Genomic DNA, 22,106 nt, shown 5'->3' with positions numbered 1-22,106 from the left:
ATCATGGAAGTCAAAAGAAACCAAAGCTTTGAGAGATAATATTAGGTCTAAGTATGATGTGCCTGTTGGGATACGAGGTAGGCTACACTAGCGCAAATCAAAATTTCTACCGCGTAAAACCAGGAAGAACTGCCGTATAAGGATCACGGGATTACCACTCGACGCACTACTGGTGCGGAAGATGTAGATATGCGTCGATGCAGTGAAGACGATCACGTAGTCGTACGTAGTCGATCAACGTAGTCGTACGTAGTCGATCACGTCAACGTCCAGCAGCTCCTCAACAGCTCGTCCACGTGCAACAAGATCGCCCCCGGTGCCGCGGCTCGTCGTGGCTCGTCGGCGGCTCGTCCAAGTGCTGCAGGCGCAACACCTCCAAGGTATCCACACGTGCAGGGAGGAAGCGTCGCAAGCCGGACTGCTAGATCCGCGAGTTGCAACAGGCGAGGGCGTGGGAGGCGCGGCAGGTGTGTTTCGCCAAAAAGGTGTAAACCCTAGGGCGCCCCCACCCCTCTATTTATAGAGGTTCCTGACGGGCCTCTGGATCCGAGGCCCATTAGTACTTCTAAACCTAATCCAACTCGGATCTGATCCGAATTGGGCTTCCAGCCCCTTAAGTGTGTGACCCTATGGGTTCGGATACGTATAGACATGGCCCGAGTACTCCTACTCGGCTCAATAGTCGGTAGCGGCCTCTAGCAAGACGTGCCAACTCCTATACGCACACGAAGATCATATCAGACGAACCATCACAACATAATATACATTGCCTCATGATATTTGATCTAGCTTCAAGCTGACCGCTCTTTCTCGATCCTGTGATTCGAAATCCCTTTGTAGGTTAACTCTTAACCGTACGTAGCATGGCCATGCATTTTGGATCCGATCACTCGAGGGGCCCAGAGATATCACTCTCAATCAGAGAGGGGCAAATCCCATCTTGATTGACCATGTCTCATAGCATGCTTCTTGACAAACCCGAAAGCTACCTTTATAACTACCCTGTTACGGCGTAGCGTTTGATAGCCCTAAGTAGGTCGATCCACATCTAGAATACATGCGACAATCTCAGGTCTAAGGACAAAGCGTATATGTTGTTTAAAGAGAGAACTACTTATCGTGTTGGGTCAGTCCTAGCACATGTCTCCACATGTGTCCACATTATTAGTTCAACATCTCCATGTCCATGACTTGTGAAACATAGTCATCAACTAATACATGTGCTAGTCTAATATTCATGTGTGTCCTCACATGAACTCCGACTAGGGACAACTTTAGAATAACCATACAAGTAAAGGTTTCACATACAATTCACATAATTGCAAATCAATTCAAGTAGCCTTTAATGGATATTCAATGAACACAATATACAAATCATGGATACAAATGGAATATCATCATCTCTATGATTGCCTCTAGGGCATACCTCCAACAGTGCCTATACCTGACAGTGACTTAATATGGGGAAAAATATACCAAGACATAGTTTGCAAGACTGGAGTGGAGCCTAAAGGACTTTATGCGAAACTCTTATTAAGTATTGGAGACGGAACAAAACTAAGTATCCACGGCCTTTGTCTGAAGGTCAGAGGAGAGAAAAGAGGAGAAAGTTGGAGGAGGAGAGGGAGTTGGAGAAACATAGATTGAGGGAGGAGCAAGTTTGCACAGGTTTTATGATTTATCCAAATGCAAAATACCTTAAGGGTTCATGGGAAGAACATTTTCAACAGGTTGAAGCAAGAAAGAGGAGGATTCAAATGGAAGAGTTACAAAATAGGGTAGAAGAGGTGCAGTTGGAGGTGATGAAGGCACTTGTTTCCGACTTACCTATTGGCATGGCCTTTGGCAAAGGTGACAAGTGCAAGGATGGAAAAGAAGAGATGGCAAAGGAGGCACAGATGGAGGCGATCAAGGCACTTGTGAGAGAGCTGCCTCAAGATAATGCTAATGTCGACAAGAAAGGGAAGGGAATTGTTATTACAGGGGATGATGATGATGATGATGGGTAGGGTGATGATGAGTTACCATATGAAGGTAACTCCGACTAGATAAATGTGTTCATGGAGTTAGTACTTGTGTTTCGTTAGTTGTGAGAACTATATTTATTTGTGAGAACTATATTTATTTGTAAGAACTGTGTTTATTGTTGAGAACTATGTATCCATGTGATCTAGTCTACCCTGTATTTGTCTTGCATTGAACCATGGGTACTATAGATATTAATTATTGATGATACAACATTCGAAGTATATAAGTAGATGACGAACTACCAAATGGTGATACATCATTTGAAGTAGATAAGTAGAAGACAAACTACCAAATAGTGCTACAAAATTTGAAGTACATAAATAGATGACGAACTACCAAATGGTGATACAACATTCACAATATATAAATTGATGACAAACAACCAAATGATGCAAGACAAATACTTAAATATTTAGAAAAACTACGACTAGTACCCGTAGTAGTTCCGACGTCCAGGCACCGTTGGTGGCATGAAACGTCGATTCACGTTCCTCTCCAGTTCCTGTTGTAGTTGTTCCTCAAGCTGTCTGATGCGATAAGTTATTTCGTCCTTCTCTTGTTGAAGGTGGGTCACTTTGTTATCCTTCTGCATGTTCTCTTGCAACAACTGATTTATATGATGATGTTTCTGCATGTTGTCCTCTTCCAATTGCTGTTTGACGAGATGAAGATGATGAATGTACTCTTGGAGATGTGGTTCCATCTGACCATCTATCCAATAAGTGAACCCACAATCATTGATCTGCGCAAGAAGTTTAAACAAATGAATGTAATTCTTGAAAATAGACATAATCGATGAGTTAAGAATGTAACTTTGAAATGCAGACAATGGAAGAAACGTCTTCCGGCATCACTAAAGAGCTCATAAACTTGTACCACGGCCTCTTCATCATGCTGGCAAGTAGGCCAGTAGTCACGTGGTAGTGGATTATGGGTTCCATAATAATCCTTAGTGCTGACATCTAGATTTGGATGGGGAAGAGGCGGATCCAAGGGACCTTGCATCCATGCTATGGATTCAGTGTTCTACTTGTGCTAGGTGATGGTTTTGGAATACATGCAAGGTTTGGTTTTATAGGGGCCCAAGACTAAAATCTGGATAAGTTCAGGATTTTATTTTGCATTGCAAATATTATTTATCCAGTTGATGTGCCAAAGTACTGAAAAGGCTATTAGAGATGTACCTCTGGAAAAGGCAGGTGGCCCTAAAAAGGCTAGAGCTGCACTGCAAAGTCTAGAGAGGCCTGAAAAGGCTAGTGTGCTTTGAAAAGTCTACGTATGTAGCATGTTGTAGTAATAAAGTCCCGGCTTTCATTGCATACAACCATGAAAAGGCAATGGTGTTGTAGGTATTGTTGCATGCCACTACGATAATACATGCAACATCCGACACCGTTGTCTTTGACATACACAACCTATTACATTTTGCAATGGCATGTGTGGCTCACTTGTTTAGTAAACATGTTGAGCCTTACTAAATCTAATATGCCTTAGGTAAAGGAAAATAGCCGGTTGTAGTACCATAGATGTTTCATCTAGTAGTATTGACTTTGGGAGTACTGGAACGGTCCACCTTGTGAGTAGCCACCACCACTAGACGACGGAGGAGAGGGAGGCCTATTCTTCTTCTTCTTCTTGTGGTAACCGCACCTGCAGAATGGATCTGGGCATGTTGGGTCATCCTTGATGCTAATGACCCATGCATTGGCTTCAGCGTTCGCCTCAAGGGTCTCATTCCTCTGCTTCAGGTCAAAGATTTTGCACTGCAGATACTCGATGTACTCTTTTGTGTGCTCATGGATTGGAGGATTTACCCACTTGGCGTAGCAGCAATTTTCTTCATCAAGATAATTCTGATGAGGCTGTTAGTCGTAACCAAAGTACATTAATGAATGATTATGTAGGGTACGAGTACTCACCAATCCATAAGGGCACCTGAAGAAGCGACGACAGCCATTCCCATAGTCATCGTACATTTGCACGATACAAGGCTCTCCATGGAGGCAAATGGGCCACACATCCTTCCGGTCATCATATGGCCTCAGTACCTGCGGCGGAACGAAACAACTCCTCCCTTCGAGAGGGAAGTGATCAACTGGTGCATCATACTTAGTAGGGCCAAAGAACCTGGTCAAGTGATGGTAGGAATGGCAGAAGTGACACCCTGACCCTTCTTCCCACGGCTTCTCCCCCCTGGTGTGGCCATAGTTTCTTATGGTGGAGGAGAAGAGAGGGCTTTGCTGGTGCTGCTGCTCAGGTTGCATGAAGCTGAACGTGAGGGAACCATTTAATCCCGGGATTGTAGTAGGCCATAGTGGTGAGGACCCTAGGAACCATGCCATGCGACTCTTTCCAGTCTCCCTAAAGTAGTGCAACTGCGTGTTGTTTCGCCCGCCATGCCTTTGAATACTTGACACGGTATCCACTAAAGGCGAATATGGACTCCACGAGAGATGTCACCGATGTCTCGCTGTCGGTGCGAACAATGCCTAGGATGCACCGTCCAAAGTTCGTAGCTGCGCACTGCACGTGCACTCACTTTGACTGAGAAAAACAACAAGTATGAGGTTGCACAACTTCCTGATTCGGCGGGACGATGATCTCGAAGACTCGCTTGGACCTAAACAAGGGCTGTGCTCTTGGAAACCATGGCTGGACCGCGAGAACAGGATGACTTTCCGACCGATGAGGGCATCATATCACATTACAGTTTACAAGGATAGCAAAGTTATTTGAATTGAACTTGTTTAAAACAATCAAATCCTCCTCCCTCCGCTGCCTATTTCCCCACTGGTGCCATGTCATCCATGTCATCGTCGTCACTGATCTCGACCTCCATCTCAGCGAAGCCATAGAGTTTGTACTGCTCGAGGATGGCCAGGTCCCTATCGCGCACCTTCTGGTGGCGGGCAACGACTCGGGCCATGAGGTCGTGGAGGCTGTCGCCCTTCCACGTAGGTGTCCTTATCGAGTATGTCCACGGGAATGCCATTGAAAGGCTTGTATGGCGTCGTCACGAGCCCGTCGATGTACTCCTACCTCACCCTCACCAGCCTCGTCTTCTTCGCACCCACCTTGCTCTCATCCTGCTCCACCACCGCGATCGTGTGCGCAGCCTTGGAGTGCTTGGCCACGCCCATATCATCGTTGACGCCCGCCGCCGCCTCCTTCTCTGGGGAAGAGGCAATTCTGCGGTTATATGCCCGGGAGGTGGTTTATAGGCCCGTCAGATTCATGCAGGGAGATTCGTGCCCAGACAGCACAATGGTTAAATGACCATAGAAATAAAAGTGATCAGAGAGATGGGGAGCGTGGACTCCAAGTCCACGGTGGACCAAGGTACATTCTAGATTTTCTCGCAGGACCAGGGAACTGTTTTAATTTTTTCCGATGGTTTTAGGAATTATAATTAGTTTACAAAAAATGATTAAGAGCATGTGTGGACGAACTTACCATTTTTAAAAAAATCATATAGTTTTCTACAGATTCTCGTATGCATTTTGAGCAAAATAAATTAAAATTATTCATCCTCACACTACAATAGGTTTTCCCATTATAACATTCATGAATGGATTTAAATTAAGGCACTTAAAATGTTTGCATAATAATTCTTGCCCCTGGAAAATCCGAAACATATGATTGCACTCCCTCTTCTCAAATCTGACAATAGAACATGGACATGATTTACAACAGAAACACTTGATCTGTTGTTGTTCAATGACAAAAAATGGCCTATCCACCTAACTGCATTCAGATTTTAGTCAAAAACAACTCCAGGCAACTTCATTGTGCCGGTTAGCTAGAAAATAATCTGCACGCAACATGTTAAAAAAGTCAAAAATTTAGGAGACATTCTGGCAATATTCAAACAGCTAAAAAATTGCACTAACTAGTTACATAAATTTCTGATGATTCAGACTTGCATAGCAAAGGAGTGAGATTTTGGAAGGAAGAAAACCAAACATGCTACAACTAAAAAATAAAAAATACGCAATGTCTTGAAAAATATATTACAAATTGCAATTTCTCCAAGGATTGACAGATCCGCTTCCATTCAAAATCAAGTGAAGCAAACAAAAAAATCACACTGCAAGATGCATCGAAGTGGCCTACATTGTTGCTCACTGAAAACAGGAAAGCCAAAGTAAAAAAAGGGAAGCATCAGAGAACTTGAACATGAATCTCACACAAAAAATGAATCATGACATGCTAGGGAGGTAGAGGGGGAAAGGGTGGGGGAGAGGAAGACGAAGCAGACACCACCACTCAAGAATGGATCCCGTCGCATCCTTAGCGTTGAGGAGCAACTCCAAGCGGGAAACGCATGGGAAGGGCAGGGAGAGCCAAGATCCATGGCGCCATCGCCAGATCCGGCCGGCACCCGACGGGGTGTTGTGCGCCACAAAGGGAGTGCCATCTCTTAGCAGAACCAACCTCAGCCACATGCGTAACACGACGGCGCCGCCATCACCGGTGGCTTGCTCCTCGTCGACTCCGCTTCCTCCTCGTGAGATAGAGAGGAGAGAGAAAAGTGAGATGAGGAAGGAGAGAGAGGGAGTCCGTCGGGAGGGTCAGCGAGAAATGCGGGAGGTTGGATAGGATTTTAACTTCAAAAAGATCAACCCAAATAGGTCCATCATGAGAAGATAGGATCATTACTTTTAGAAGAAAGTATATATTCAGCAAATTGAGCCCAACAAATTATGTCACACCAGCAAGTTTATAGGATAGTTAACAAAGTTATTCGCTCCTCCTGGACAGAATATAGGGTGCGTTTGATAGAGCTCTTAGAGCTGATTCCAGTAGGAGCTCTGCCAAACAGTTTTTCCAGAGAGAAGTGATTCTCTACTGATTCTGTAAAGTGATTCTCTAAAATAAACTAAGAGACTAAGAGTTGGAAAAAGTAGCTTCTTCTGATTCTGTGAAATGATTCTCCATCCTATTTTTAAAAGTTTATGCTATAGAATTAAAGGGAACCACTTTCAGCCACAGAATTACTTCTTCGTAAAATCAACCCCGTTTCTTTATAATCAGATGCATCTACCAAAACCCGTGATCACGCGCACTGCAGTGTTGAGCTCGGGACGGGAACTGTGCGTACTTCGTGTCAGGAGACCGTGGGAACATCCTCTGTATTTTTTTGATAAGTAACACCCTGCGGTATTTGCAACTTTGTAGTACAGAGACGCATGAGATGAGAAGGTAAAAAGGTCGAGTTCGTTGGTGATTGCCGTTCGATTTATGCCGTATACAGACTGACAACAGACGTCAAACGGAAATATGCACGGTCTGTCCAGAAGAAGAGGAGAAAGGCCGGAGTGTCGACTTTTACCGTTTTAGGTCCTGAAGGATCAATAATTTCTGAAACCATGCGTGCTTTCAGCATTTTGGCTGAAAAGGGAACAACACAAAAAATATCGAACTTACCCCAGGCCCCTCCAGCCTTTTTCCTCTTCCTCCTCACGCCCCCTTCTTCCCCTTCGGCCCTTCCCCTGCCCCCCCTCGCGACGGCAAGGCGAGGCCGCGAGGGATCGACGCGCGGGCTCGCGGCGACGCCTCCTGCCTACTCCCTCTCGGCTCCCCAGCTCGCTCAGCGGCGAACGGTCCCTGACGACCGCGTACGCCTTCAGGCCTCCTTCCGCTGAAAGGGAGAGTGGGATTCCTCTCCAGCCGTCTTCCTCCTGCTGTCCACTGGACGGGCGTGGAGTGGAGATCCATTCGGCTCGGATCGATTTGATCTCCCCGGTCCCCGGTAAGAAAGCCCTAGCTTGATTCAATATAGGGGTTTTACGAGCGAGTTCTGTCGTGGAAGATGCCTATCAAATCCAAAATTTCCGATGGGATGTTCAGTCCAATTTCTGTACTTTGTTTGTTGCGGGTTTGCTTGCTGTGGTGTGTGTTTTTGGGATGGGTTGCTGGATGCAGCCTATTTTTCCGTAAATAAGGGGAAAACATTAGAAAAAATTAGGGTTCAACTGAACCACGCGCAGGCTGCCCCCGGGGTCAAACTGTGCTACTTAAGGTGTTGGGTTATGACTGCTGGTTTTGTTATGATGCTTATATTCTATTTTGCCATTATAATTTACCACTAACTGATTGTAGTTTACGATTTGCTGGCAACAGGTACTAAGGTTATTTTGGTTACATTGGATAGTTCTTGGTTTTTGTTCTGAAGAACAAAATGGATAATGCTCAGAATGAGAACCGAACTGACACCAAGCAAGATGATGAGGTGCGCCAAAGCAAACAGGATGATGAGGTAAGTGGAGACCTCTACTCCCTAAGTGGAAATGTGGGATGTTCATTGTTGTTGCTACCTTGTGATTTCACTATTGATGGTTATCCTTATCCATTCATTCTGCCGTCTAATTTTGCACCTGACCATACTGGTCTTGAATCCACTCTCATCTTATTTCATTGTCAAACCCTATCACTGATAAGGCTATAAATTAGTTAGGGAGAGCATTTGGATCCTTATGTGCCATGTCTAGATTTGGTTGGGTATTTGATAGGCCTGCTATGATAGTGCCTTGTGAGTTTCAATCATGAACATCGCTAAACTTTTGTTAGTAGCCCTGCAATTTTGACCATAATATCATCAGATAAATAACTTTTATTTTATAACCTAGATTGCATCTTACAGCGCACTAGTTGACTCTGCAAACCAGGGTGTTACTCCAAGTTTCAACCAACCAACCAACCAAATGTCCCCACTAGGAATTATCCATCCGTAGTGGCTAAGATAAATCTTGGACCTAGCTTCACTCACAAAATTTTCTGGTCAGAGCATGGCAGTACTACACAAATAAAAGTTTCTCTCCTACTCCTGTTGTCAACTTCTAGTTTCTGTGTCTCAAGCAAGCTGATTAAAATTGCACCCTCAGCTGCTGCTCGAATGGACTTGGCTACCTTCTCTAGTCTTGCAGATTTAAACATCTGTTTCTGTTATCTATCTAAGCGGCACATTGTTATAAATGTTATACTGCTCCCTAACATTTTGCTCTATACAGGAGGCCCGCCTTGAAGAATATAAAAAAATAATTGATCAGAAGACTTCCCTCCGCCGCAGCAACCTAAACCCTGAAAGGCCTGGTAGTTATTTCTTTCATTAATGGCTATTCCATATAATGGTTTATGCACAAATAACCACTTGATGTGCTGGAAGCATTCTTGGTTTTATTCTTGTTAGGTGGAGAATTACTTTCTACATTGATACACTTTTCTTAATTTGGATTAAGTTCTACTTTAGATGTTGCACATATTATGGGTTGCCTGCTTTATCTTTATCTTCATATAAAAGTTTGATGGAGAATGTTTTTTGATATGATTGTAAAAAAAAATCTCTAATACATACAGCAAAAAGCCAAAAACTTGGTCATTAGGTGGGAGTGAAAGAATCTATGCTGTACAACTGTAAATGCATGTAATGTTTGTAGCGGTCAGGAATATGATGAGAAATATAGCTGCAATAAAAGGAGACCAAACCGTTAGCTCCACTCTTAAATGTACCTCGAATTTCCAGATATTTTGGAGTTCTAGAAAGCCATATTGGAAAGTTTAAGGGTCTCTTCCTATAATTTTATGGAAAGATTCATTTATGTATGTTAGCTTAGAGCTCCTATTCTATCAGATGTCACTTCTAAGTTCTTTCTTTGACAACTAAAATCTGCTGTGACAATTTGGCATTCAAGAATTTCTGTTGTTTATATGTTCTTAGAGTATTGATTCTAGGGAATGATGAGCTACTTAATATTAGGTTTCATTTACTTTATTATTTTCTTATTTTGCTTATCTCTTCTGTTTTGTAATTTTGGGTTGTTTTGCATTGGCATATATGGTTCATGTTTTGTGCATATACGATTTTTTATCTTGATGAGTAATGCCTAGTTTCTGTGTCATTGTTACGATCTATGTGATGATACAATAATTCCAGATGCAAACTACCTGAGAACTCTGGACTCCAGTATCAAGCGAAATACAACAGTTATAAAAAAGCTGAAGACAATAAATGATGAACAGAAGGATGGCCTAATGGATGAGCTGAAAAGTGTGAATTTGAGCAAATTTGTCAGCGAAGCAGTTTCTTATATTTGTGAGGCCAAACTTCGCTCTGCTGATATACAAGCTGCAGTTCAGGTGATTTGCAACAGCAGTGGTCTACACTTGTAAACAATGTCCATTTCTCATAGTCATGCTTATGATGTCATTTTTGTTGGCCCCTTCACCTTATGTGTGCAAGATCTTTTTTCTAAGCCAAGACTCTGGGTTACATGATGAAGCATATTCATTATCCTCCGTGTCTGCTATGGAAACCATGCATGGCCTCAGCCGGTCAGTATTAGGAAGGTTATCAATATCAGGGAAGCTACCCTTGCGAGAATGTACACCTAGTCGGTTAGTATTGGGAAAGTTATCCTTAGGAGTCCAACTTGGTTGGCTGTGATCTATTGGCGGGTGCGTAAACACTATCAATGTTAGCCACACAATGAAAATGAATCAATTAGGTATTAATTCATGAAACTGGGCTTCAACCAGAGCCTCTTTTCGTGATGAGAAGTTTGATGATGAGAGGGTGATCTGCCAATATCGTGGCTGTTGTTATCTCTTACCATATTACTGACAACATTTGGACTTGTTTCTTGGAACTGTACGTTAGATACCAACCATTCTTACGTATGCCATAGCATAGTTATGGTAACCAGCAGCTACTGGCTTGCTGAGATGTTTGATTCACTGATTTGTGGTCGACTGGTAGTGGGATTGGGTGGAGTCTTTAATAGTATTTTTATCATATATTCCTATATAGTCTTGCTCCAGTTAATCTTCTTTACTTTACTTTGAGGTTTAAGTTTATTTTATGATAAATGTGTGAAGTTATAAGCATGTCTATGTGGATTTACCCTTGTAGCAATGTAATGTAGGTTTGCTCGCTTCTTCATCAAAGATACAAGGACTTCTCTCCTTGTCTTATACAAGGTCTACTGAAGGTCTTCTTTCCTGGAAAATCTGGAGATGATTTGGATGCAGACAAAAATTCAAGAGCTATGAAGAAGAGAAGCACATTGAAACTTCTGATTGAACTGTATTTTGTTGGAATTGTTGAAGATGCTAGCATATTTGTAAACATTATAAAAGATCTTACATCAGCGGAACATTTGAAGGACCGTGAAGCAACTCAGACAAATTTGTCTCTTCTCTCCACTTTTGCTCGTCAAGGGAGGTTTCTTGTAGGGCTTCAGTCTCACGGTCAAGAAGCTTATGATGAGGTAAGAGAAATTTAATACTTAAGTATTAACCTTATTTTCTTAAATTATGGTATCTTGAGAAAATTCTGATCACATGATTCAACTGCAATAGTAGATCTAGCTGATCTTTATTCAATGCACAATTGCACACCCCCAAGTTCAAAGTTACCAGTTTTTTCCTGAATAAGGAGGCATACTTTTCTTAGACTTTAAATGTGACTATATAAGACCTAATTGATTTGTGCCTCACTATAGTAGGTCAAAGTGAATTGATATAGTTTATATTTTCATTTCACTTCATTGGAAGTGTCACTGCCTAGTGATGCCCATGAGCTTAGGCAAGCACGTGATAAACCTGCATGCATAAAAATTATGACTTGATAGCCATTCTGCAACCATATTATTTAGCGTACTGTGGTGAGAGTTTACCAAATATAACATGTGCATTGTTACACAGTATATGGTTATTGTCAACATATTGATATGTCTTGGACTTTTGGTGATCTGATCAAATTCATTCCAGTTTGTTCACAATGTACAGTGTCTATTCTACATAAATTGATTTGCCAAAAATGAATTGATGCAGTTCTTTAAGGACCTAAATGTTACTGCTGATCAGAAGAAGTTCTTTAAGAAAGCCTTGAACTCTTACTATGATGCTGTAGCTGAACTACTACAATCAGAACATGCGGTAACTCCTTTTCTTTGTTTTAGGACAATCTTGTTTGTAACTTGAGTACCTAATATATTCATGCATAAACCAAATTCTTCGTTTGCACCCAGTCTCTTCGTCTAATGGAGGCAGAGAATGCAAAAGTTTTAAGTGCCAAAGGTGAACTAAGCGATGAGAACACAGCCTCGTATGAGAAACTCAGGAAGTCTTTTGATCAGTTGCTGCGTGGTGTATCCTCGTGAGTATTTTTTTGGCCATGTCAGCAGAAAGCTTCCATTCTGTAGTTTCTTCAATTAGATTGAACGTAATGACATGCCATTTTTTTGTATATTGAATCATTTCTGCAATGGCTTCCATTACGTAGTTCTGCCTTGTCGGGGTTAAATGTAATGTCATCTGTTCTTTTGTCTGTGGGGTTCATGATTGCACGAGAGCACACACGACTATTGGAATTTACTACCTGAATTTTTCTTGGCTCCCTTGAACTACCCCTACTTTTACAATCATAAGCTAAGACTTTTAAAGAAAACCAATAAGACATAGGCAGTTACTTGCATGAAATGGCAGTCATATTCATCCATATCTCAGTTAGGATGCAGCATCAATTGGGCATATTAAAATAGGTAGGATATACGTAGTATTGATGCATCATTGTACTAAGTTTCATCCACACTTTCAACCTGTGCTAGGAATTAGTAAAATTTTGTAACTAGATGCAACAGTGTAGTTCAGCAACCACACACTAGCCTTTAGTATCGTTACCGGAACATCTGCTGATAATTCTCTGTAACATGCCAATTAATATTCTACCTTTTTTTAATGTGTGATTCTTGGCTGTCTATAACGTTCTATTTTGCAGGCTGGCCGAAGCTCTTGACATGCAGCCTCCAGTGATGCCAGATGATGGAAATACAACAAGGGTTACTACAGGAACTGATGTCTCACCCTCTTCTGGAAAAGAATCATCTGCACTGGAACCTATTTGGGATGATGATGATACCAAAGCTTTTTATGAATCTTTACCTGATCTCAGGTTTAATTTTCACACTATGATCCAATATCTGTCTCTTTTTTAGCTTTCATTTGTTTATTCATTTGAGATTATGAAACTTTTGAGCAGAGCATTTGTGCCCGCTGTATTATTGGGAGAGGTCGAACCAAAGTCAAATGAGCAACACGCTAAGGGCCGTGAGCAATCTAGTGTAAGAATCTGAATCTTGTACTGTCCATTCTTCAAGTTCACATCTGTATTCTCTTCGTTCCTCGTTTTCCCCACTGGTATCTAAACAAACCAGTTTCAACTCCCAATCCATGTGAATCAAATTTGCAGTGACCGATAGATATTCACAGAATGTTGAATAAAGTGATAACATGTTTTTTTATATCTGGAATCTACAAGGTTGTTTCTGCACTCCTATTCTCTTTGTGTGCTCGTGTGAGTGAGAGAAGTCAGGAGATATGCATTCATCCCTTCTCTAAATATGCCTTAGCAGATATTCTCATTTTTGGGTTTGCCACTAAATCATTGTATGAATTTTGTTATGAAGGAATCCACTTCAGAACAAGAGATTGAACTACACGACAATGCTCAAACTTCTGCCAATGAACATCAACTGGAAGTTAAAGTAGATGATGGAGCCAAAGATAACGAAGACAAAGATAAAGAGAGGGGAAAAGATGGAGAAAAGGAAAAATTTAAGGAGAAGGATCTGGATAAGAAAAATGAAAGAGAGAAAGAGAAAGTAAGAGGCTTGGATGGTGCAAGTTTGGATAACCTCTTGCAGAGGTTGCCTGGATGTGTTAGCCGTGATCTTATTGATCAATTGACGGTATTAGCTCATCTTGTATTGTCTATCCTCTTTACCTTAGACTGATTGTCATAATGAAGCTACTTTTGATTTCCCCAGGTTGAGTTTTGCTACCTAAATTCTAAAGCAAATCGAAAGAAACTTGTGCGTGCCTTATTCAATGTTAATAGGACTTCACTGGAGCTGTTGCCTTACTATTCTCGTTTGGTTGCAACACTATCGACTTGTATGAAAGATGTTCCAAGTATGCTACTGTCTATGCTTGAAGAAGAGTTCAACTTTTTAATAAATAAGAAGGTATGCCCAGCTCTTTGTTGCTTGGCATTGTCTGTGCTCAGTTCTTCTGTTCTTATCATGAATATTGCTTCTATCGTATCTACTATTTGTTTTTTGCTCTAGAATCCAAGCTGAATTATTAACATGAATATATACAATAAATCCATGGGAAAAAACTAGTTTCTACAATGCTAATGGCCATTTTAGTATGGTATTTACAAATATGTTCAGCATGTCACCCCAAATCCTCCTATGAAGTTAGACTACAAGTGGAGGGAAGCAGCAATTCTATTGCCTCCCATGTGTTTTCTATTTACTGTGACTAACTATTCTCTCTGCTTGAAACTCTCAGGATCAAATCAACATTGAAACAAAAATAAAAAACATAAGGTTTATTGGGGAGTTGTGCAAGTTCAAGATGGCTCCTCCAGCTCTTGTTTTTAGCTGTTTGAAGGTATGCATTTATCATGCAGGGAATTAGTAAGGTCTGCCTTTTGTTGTTTTTACACGTGTTTCTTTGGTAACTCGTTTTCTGTATTTTTTATATTCATTTTCTGTATTTTACAGGCTTGCCTAGATGATTTCAGTCATCATAACATTGATGTAGCCTGCAACCTTCTCGAGACATGTGGGCGTTTTTTGTATCGCTCTCCTGAAACTACAATTCGCATGGCTAACATGCTGGAGATACTGATGAGATTGAAAAATGTCAAGAATTTGGATCCACGCCACAGTACACTTGTAGAAAACGCCTACTACCTCTGTAAACCACCGGAAAGATCTGCGCGAATCTCAAAAGTTCGGCCACCTCTGCATCAAGTAAGATTTCAATGTATTCTTTTCTATGGTTTACTGTGCATTTCCATTGAACTTATCTACAAAAATGTACAATTAACTATTCTCCCCTCTTTTCCCTGTGCAGTACATAAGAAAGTTGCTTTTCTCAGATCTTGATAAATCAAGTGTTGAACATGTTTTGCGCCAACTACGCAAGTTGCCTTGGGCAGAGTGTCAACAATACCTTTTAAAGTGCTTTCTAAAGGTTCACAAAGGAAAGTACAGCCAAGTTCATCTAATTGCTCTTCTCACTGCTAGCCTCAGCCGCTATCATGATGATTTTGCTGTCGCGGTGGTAGATGAGGTTAGTTCCTTTAGTTTGGTGCATAAAAAAAAGAAGGGAAAAGGAACACTTTTTTATATTCATAGGAATCTGTTTTTCTTCTGTTGTAGTCAGCATGTAAAAGGAAATTGTAACACCTTAATTAACTGACAGTTTTCAGTTGTTACTTTGGGGATAAATTAATTGACATCCAAGTTATATATTTATTTTTCCTTTTTGGTTTAGGTTTTAGAAGAGATAAGGGTTGGACTGGAGTTGAATGACTATGGGATGCAACAAAGGCGGCTTGCTCACATGCGATTCCTTGGAGAGCTATACAGCTACAAGCATATAGATTCATCAGTTGTATTTGAGACACTGTACCTTATCATTGTATTTGGTTATGGAACTCCTGAAGTAAGTAAATCATTGCTTCCAATTCACTTCATGACAATAAGTTTCATTGCACACCATGCAGTCTAGATACAAGCCTAATAACTGTAAATACCTAGCAGCTCTCATTGATTCACATGTTTGCAATTGTATATTGGAAATCATTGTATTTTGATGTGTCTCATGATTATTTTGTGAGCAAATATATCAATGAATGTGCTGATTAATCTGATCCTTTGCTTGCAAAGCTCAATAGCTAAATCAATTTCAGCAATGCTTCTAGAATTATCACTGTGTGCCATGTTAGTCGTATCTATACACTTTGCAAATGTGTAAACAAGTCTACATACTTTGACGATAAAGAATTGCCAAATTTTTTGACTCTGCTAAGCCGGGCTCTTTCATATTTTGAAATAAATGCAAGCTTATGTTTGATAATGATCACTTGTGTGTCTGAGGAGCCATCATATATTCTCACTGAACATTTTTCCCTTCTCTACTTATGCAGCAAGATGTGTTGGATCCACCGGAAGACTGCTTCAGGATCAGGTTGATCATTACACTTTTACAGACCTGTGGTCACTACTTCAGTAAGGGATCTTCAAAAAGGAAGCTCGACAAATTCTTGCTACACTTTCAAAGATACATTATGAGTAAAGGCCCCTTACCGCTTGACATAGAGTTTGACATTCAGGTTAGTTCTTTTCATATATAACTTATGCATGAATACGTACATAAATCTTCTTTGCTACAGATGAATCATGAAGTCAAAAAAATTTAGAAGCTGCGTGATGCATGTAGTTAAATCTACATTTTGAGTGACCAAGAAAGCTTTCCTAGTAGGTCTTGCATTCTGAATGAGGTAGTGAATATGCATTTTGCTGAGAGTACTTAACCGACTTGTATTTGATGGTGATCCAATTGTTCCTATGCTGTCTTCTTATGTGTGGTTTGTTCCTTCAACAGATCACATAAAGTTTTATCTTATTAAGGAATCAGGGGAATGAATCCCTTTATTTAAAATAAATTATAGCTTTACTCCTACTTGACCTGATGAGCTTAGGCAACAAAAAATAGATCAACCTAGGAGGAGCTGGGCAATTTTTCATTAAGAAGAAGAAATAGGCACCCAAATTCGAGCTAGAGGGGACTCGAACCTGGGTGATTAGAGTGCACGACCATACCTCCCACCCTAACCAGTTCAGCTAGGCTCACTTCCTAGCTTAGGCAACAGTATCTAACTTGCTAATGCAAAGCCTAAAATGTGAATGATGAAAGACAAATCGAAGCGTCTGATCTTGAGCCTGACAGTAATTAACAAGGCATATTACTATCAATGCTCCAGTAAATACTGAGCTACACATCTGGCAGCAAACCTTTTGCAATGTACTGTCTCAGACCAACATGCTACAATTGGTGCACGCAATATTGCTATCAGTTATTGATAAATCATATCTGAAGTTCAAAGACAATCATAGGACTGTACACTTGAATATTGAATTGTTTGATGATTCTGAAGATATTTGTTATTTTTTTGTGAGACTGAGGGCAGCTTATTATGTGTCCTTGCAGGATTTATTTGCTGAGATCCGACCAAACATGACTAGGTATTCATCAATTGAAGAACTGAATGCTGCATTAGTTGAGCTCGAAGAAAATGAACGTTCAGCCCCAGTAGAAAAGGCTGAAAATGAAAGACACTCGGACAATGAATCTCAGAAAAGACAGCCACGAGATGCTGCTCCATCTGTGAATGGTCAAAGCACAACAAATGGAGTTGAGGAAAATGGCAAGGATCATGAAGTAGCAGACAGTGAGAGTTATTCAGGTAGTGGCAGCATTGATGGGCGGGAAGATGAGGAGGATATATTATCGGAGGATAAATCAAATGATGGCTCTGATAATGAAGGTGATGATGAAGACGATGGCATTCCTGTTGGTTCTGATGAAGATGAAAATGTTGGGGTTAGACAGAAAGTCGTGCAGGTTGATCTGAAGGAGCAAGAAGATTTTGATCGAGAGCTGAAAGCCCTTCTTCAGGAGAGCCTGGAATCACGTAAATCAGAGGCTCGTTCAAGGCTCCCATTGAACATGATGGTACCAATGAATGTCCTCGAGGGTTCAAAAGACCAAAGGGCCACAGAATCCGAGAGTGGGGAAGAAACAGTGGATGAAGAGGGTGGCAATGTTGGTAGCAGCAAGGTGCGTGTTAAGGTGCTGATGAAGAAAGGACACAAACAACAGACAAAGCAAATGTTGATTCCTGCTGACAGCTCACTCGTGCTAAGCACAAAGCAGCAAGAGGCTGCTGAGCTTGAGGAGAAGCAGAGTATCAAGCGGAGGATCCTTGAATACAATGAAAGGGAGGAAGAAGAGCTGAATGGAGGAGTGTCACAAATGGGCAATTGGGGTCAAGGAGCTAGCACTACTAGCAGTATCAGATCAGGTGGACGGGGCACCTGGGATGGTTCCACGCGGGGAGGTGGTCGGCAACGGCACCACATCGCGGGTTCAGGTGGTTTCTATCACAGTTATGGCAGGAGGAGATAAGTTGCCGGTGTGAGCTATTCAACGCTGCTTTGATAGGACAAGGTTTTGTCCTGAGGTTTTTGACAGGGCAATGCTTCTCTTCTATTTAACCGCCTATTGGATCAGAGAAACACTGAAGGATTTTCACGGAGGCTAAACGGCTCGACAATGAAAACCCTTCCACCACCCTAATCTGAAAATAAGACAATACTGCCACAGATGGGAGAGAGCTATGTTTTGAAGTAGCTATTTGTCTGATTGTCCGAATGGCTTAATTGCGGCAGTAGTGATTGTACCATCAGAGCACATCATACTTTGGTTGCGCATGTATATATGACGTGATTTGCCAACTCGACTGCAGATCGGATGTAGGCTTGAATAGTGTGCGCACATGTATCTGAATTTATAGATAGCTTGGTTCTGTTTGCAGAGCTTGCATGTGCATCCGTGTATGCTGTTTAGATGCTATGTCTCTTAACTACTGTTTGATGCCCGTTCTATTTTAATGTTTGCGTTTTGTTGACATCTTACAAATACCTCGAAATTGCACGACGCGTTTGTGCGTCTTTTGTCTCTGATCCACGCCTGACGAGGTGTTATAAGCGTGCACAGATCTACGTTAGTGTGTGTTCACCGAAGGTGGAACATTTTATGCTACCCGCTACGGGTCATATTTCCTGCAAGTACGCTGAGATGCTCATTATAAATCGCAACTTCCAGTCTTCTGCAACGCAATGATGCATGCTTCCACGGGAACCACTGGCCCTGCGCGAACTTCGGACTGGATCACCGAACTCCTTCCATGTCGCGGCCTCTTCACGCACACCTCCAGACTCCAGTCGCGTCCTTCCCCCCCACGGCATCATTTCCAACTCTCACGTCACGCTCGTTTCCCTCCTCCCGCAGATGATTGCTCGCCGATTGTGGGTCAACGCATGCACGCATGTCTGCCTGCCATGAGCTACACTACGCCGCTTTACGTGGGAATAATCACGAGCGAGAAAGCGGAGGCGCCCGAATGACCGGCACGACCACCCACCCGTTGGGGCGTTGGCCATGGCGCACACACCAAGCCAAGCTAGCAGCCGTAGCTCGGTAGGCGGCGGTAGTTCCCCCCATGGGCGCAAGGCATAACAGTGCCCCCCCTGCGATCGCCACCACGCCGGCGTCGTGTCAACCGTCATCAGAACTGAAGCAGGCGCACGAAAGAAACCCGAGCGCGCATCCGCACGATCTACCCGTCGAGAACGCCGCCCGGCCGCTGCTCCATCCATCATCCCTCCCACCCATCCGTGGCAAGTGCGCGGGCACAACGGCAACCGAACTGAGCCGCGGCAGATCAAGCGATCCCGTCTCCGGCGTCGCGGTCGGGTCGGCGCCTTTTCCCGCGGTTCACCCGGCTTTTCTCCCCAGTTGCGACGACCGCGGAGGATTCACAGTTGGTGCACCACAGGCAAGGTGGCTGTTCCTGTTCGTACTTCGAAACAGGCTAACGAACAGCTGCCGAGACGGAGAGGTGAAAACCAAGGCTGGCCACCCGTAGTTGCCTGCAGGACGATGCTGCAGCCATGCAGTGCAGGAGCACCAGGGGTCAGGGGAGCACGACGTGCTGCAGTATCAGGTGAGTGGTGGCTGGCCCTCGGACGAATCTCCGAAGAGGTGAGTGGATTCCGCCGTCGTGTCGACCTCCGTGTGGCTGCCCGGGGGAGAATCTGCCGTGGCCGTGTCCAGGAGGCCGGAGGCGGAGGCCTTTTGACCCCTGGTGGCCGAAGTCTCTGAAGTCTAGCGTCTAGCTAGGAGGGCGGGCGAACGCATCCTAGATTCCACACCAACATTACGATCGAGGCCGGGCCGGCCAGACGGCTACTAGCTAGTTGCCATGATCTCCTTTTCGGTTCTTTCTCTGGCTTGTCAGTGTGAGGGCGAATAAAGCGGGCGGCGAGTGGTTCCTCTCAATGCCCTTGTTTGGAGTAGTGCTTTTCCGTCCCCCCCGATTCACAAAGCCAAGTTTCCGAGTTGGATAAAGACGTATTTCCCTCTCACCCTCGATGTGGCAAAGCGAGGTTTCGTCGTGCGCAAGGGTCAAGGGATCGATCCGTCCCTTTCGCTCACCATGTTGCTGTTGGTGCCCAGCCTCTTGCTACCATCTGCGGCTTGGCTCCAAGGCTTTCACTCCCTCGGCTTTTCTTCAGCGCTGCCACAAATAACTTTACTTGCTACGCGCAACTTTCCTTTTTCTTTCTTTCTAAGAGAGTACAGTAACGCGCACATATTCAGCACACATCGGTCGCGCTCACACCACTTATTCACACATGCCAACACACGCATGCTATGAATTTACCAGTGACGCAGAAGGTTTCTCGTCATGTGTGTTGTCGTAGAATTCAAATTAGTACAGGTATTTCTTTTTAGAAAATTTGCGGAGAAAGAACAAGAAAAAAAGAGGGCCACCGTACCATTGTAGATGCTATATTCTGATTTTCAGATTAACCTGAATAACTAATTTTTAACACTTCGGTTGTGAAAACGGTGGGAACCATAAGCATGCATGTGGCAAAGCTGAAGTTTGAGGTGGCCAGCCCCACACTTCTTTTGGATGACGTCACCTCCAGTGCGGCACCAAAAGAAAGAATCTGAAAAATGTACCTCACCGTAGGATGCAAATCTGTACATATCATGTGTGTGTGGCTCTTTGGCACTAAGACTAGAGGGATTTGATTTGATGTGATCCGCATAGTAGTAGTATTTCTCAGGTAGGGTCAAGCTCCCACCTTGGAGGGGCCACCTCAAAAACAATGCCTTTCTGTTTCACCCCCCGGTGTTAGTGCTGCTTCTGCTTGTTCTGGCAACCAGCACTGAATGAATAGCGACTCTGAATTTCTGAGATAGGCTGCGTGCATGCAGTGCAGCGCCCCTCACATTTTCACTACAATTGCTCGCTGCGCGCAAGAGGTTTTTTGGTGATGCACAAGTCCAGTTACAAATTCACAGATCCATCATATCGTAGATCACCATGGTGCCTACGAAACGACGTAACGTTGCCTGCCTAGCTAGGTGAGGTGATCATCAGGATCGGATGTTCGTCGCATATATGACGGTCGGTTAACTAATTTGTTAGTTAAGTTAATGGTTTCTTTTTGTTTGTGTTGCGCAACTCCTGGCTTGGCCAGTCACTCTCTGGTTTGTCAAGGGTGTGGTGATCTATAAACTTGTCAAAAGCGTGTTTAGTAGCTACAATAAACTATGTACAAATCATTAAATCCACGTTTCGTACGTACGGCCGCCATTGGTGTATGCTCCGGATTGCACGACCTCAGGTTCGTTGACCTAACTGCCATGTATTTTATCTGGCTTATTGGTTCTCTTAAGTTCGCATTAAAAAAAGAAGAAAAAAAATCATTACAATGCTCAGCTAGGGGATGAGTTCAGTTTTCCATCTCATCGATGGACTGAAAAATATTCATTTTTGAATCCTCAACTATTGGATCGAAGCAGTTCACATTTAGAGTCATTTTTAGTTGAAGCGGTGTTCAGGTTTAAAAAATGGTTCCTATTGTACTTTATTTTAATCATGGCTCCGAAAATCAGTAGTCGATCGGCCAGCATTCCTTCGGGCACCCTAATCCACTATGGCAGCATGCAAAGTCCCTTAGGAAACATCCAGGATCCGGCACGTGGTAAAAGGAAAACGGTCATACCTAATGAACACAAAGTCATAAAATGTCAGAATAAAAGAAAAAAATTCCCTAGCACAAGTGCGTCGACTTTCGATTCATCAAAAGAGCTTTAGTTTCTGAGTTTCTTCCACCGTCCAAGTTGGCGTGCATGTCGAAATGCAGCGGAAACACGTCAGAGTGACTAGGGAGTTGAACAAATAAAGCGCTTTTCCTTGCAAAAGAAAGCGCTTTAGTTAATTTCACAAGTGATTAACATGAGGTGATGCACTGATGCGAGAGAAGGAAAACGATTGCAGATCGAACACGAACTTTCGACTGGCGGAAGAGGCACCACTGTTACAGTTTCAACCATTTGGAAAGCAGTAAAGCAGGCTAGGC

The 22,106-nt window shown here is 42.9% G+C and overlaps 1 protein-coding gene across 1 annotated transcript; it reads left to right on the top strand.

Moving 5' to 3' along the window:
- The first annotated feature begins 7,468 nt into the window (after positions 1-7,468).
- LOC101757870 (regulator of nonsense transcripts UPF2) lies at positions 7,469-18,585 on the top strand. The gene is made up of 17 exons (XM_004953127.3): positions 7,469-7,780; positions 8,152-8,287; positions 9,039-9,120; positions 9,962-10,164; positions 10,950-11,294; positions 11,860-11,964; positions 12,057-12,184; positions 12,806-12,979; positions 13,067-13,148; positions 13,494-13,775; positions 13,854-14,051; positions 14,383-14,484; positions 14,598-14,849; positions 14,953-15,171; positions 15,376-15,546; positions 16,031-16,216; positions 17,095-18,585. Exons 2-17 carry the CDS (start codon positions 8,210-8,212, stop codon positions 18,070-18,072), a joined length of 3,585 nt encoding a protein of 1,194 aa, XP_004953184.1. The 5' UTR covers positions 7,469-7,780; positions 8,152-8,209; the 3' UTR covers positions 18,073-18,585.
- The last annotated feature ends 3,521 nt before the right edge of the window (positions 18,586-22,106 follow it).

This window comes from Setaria italica, chromosome I, assembly GCF_000263155.2.
Source record: "Setaria italica strain Yugu1 chromosome I, Setaria_italica_v2.0, whole genome shotgun sequence".
Lineage (NCBI taxonomy): Eukaryota > Viridiplantae > Streptophyta > Magnoliopsida > Poales > Poaceae > Setaria > Setaria italica.
Note: the sequence above shows the minus strand (reverse complement) of the source record. Positions and strands in the feature narration are given on the sequence as shown.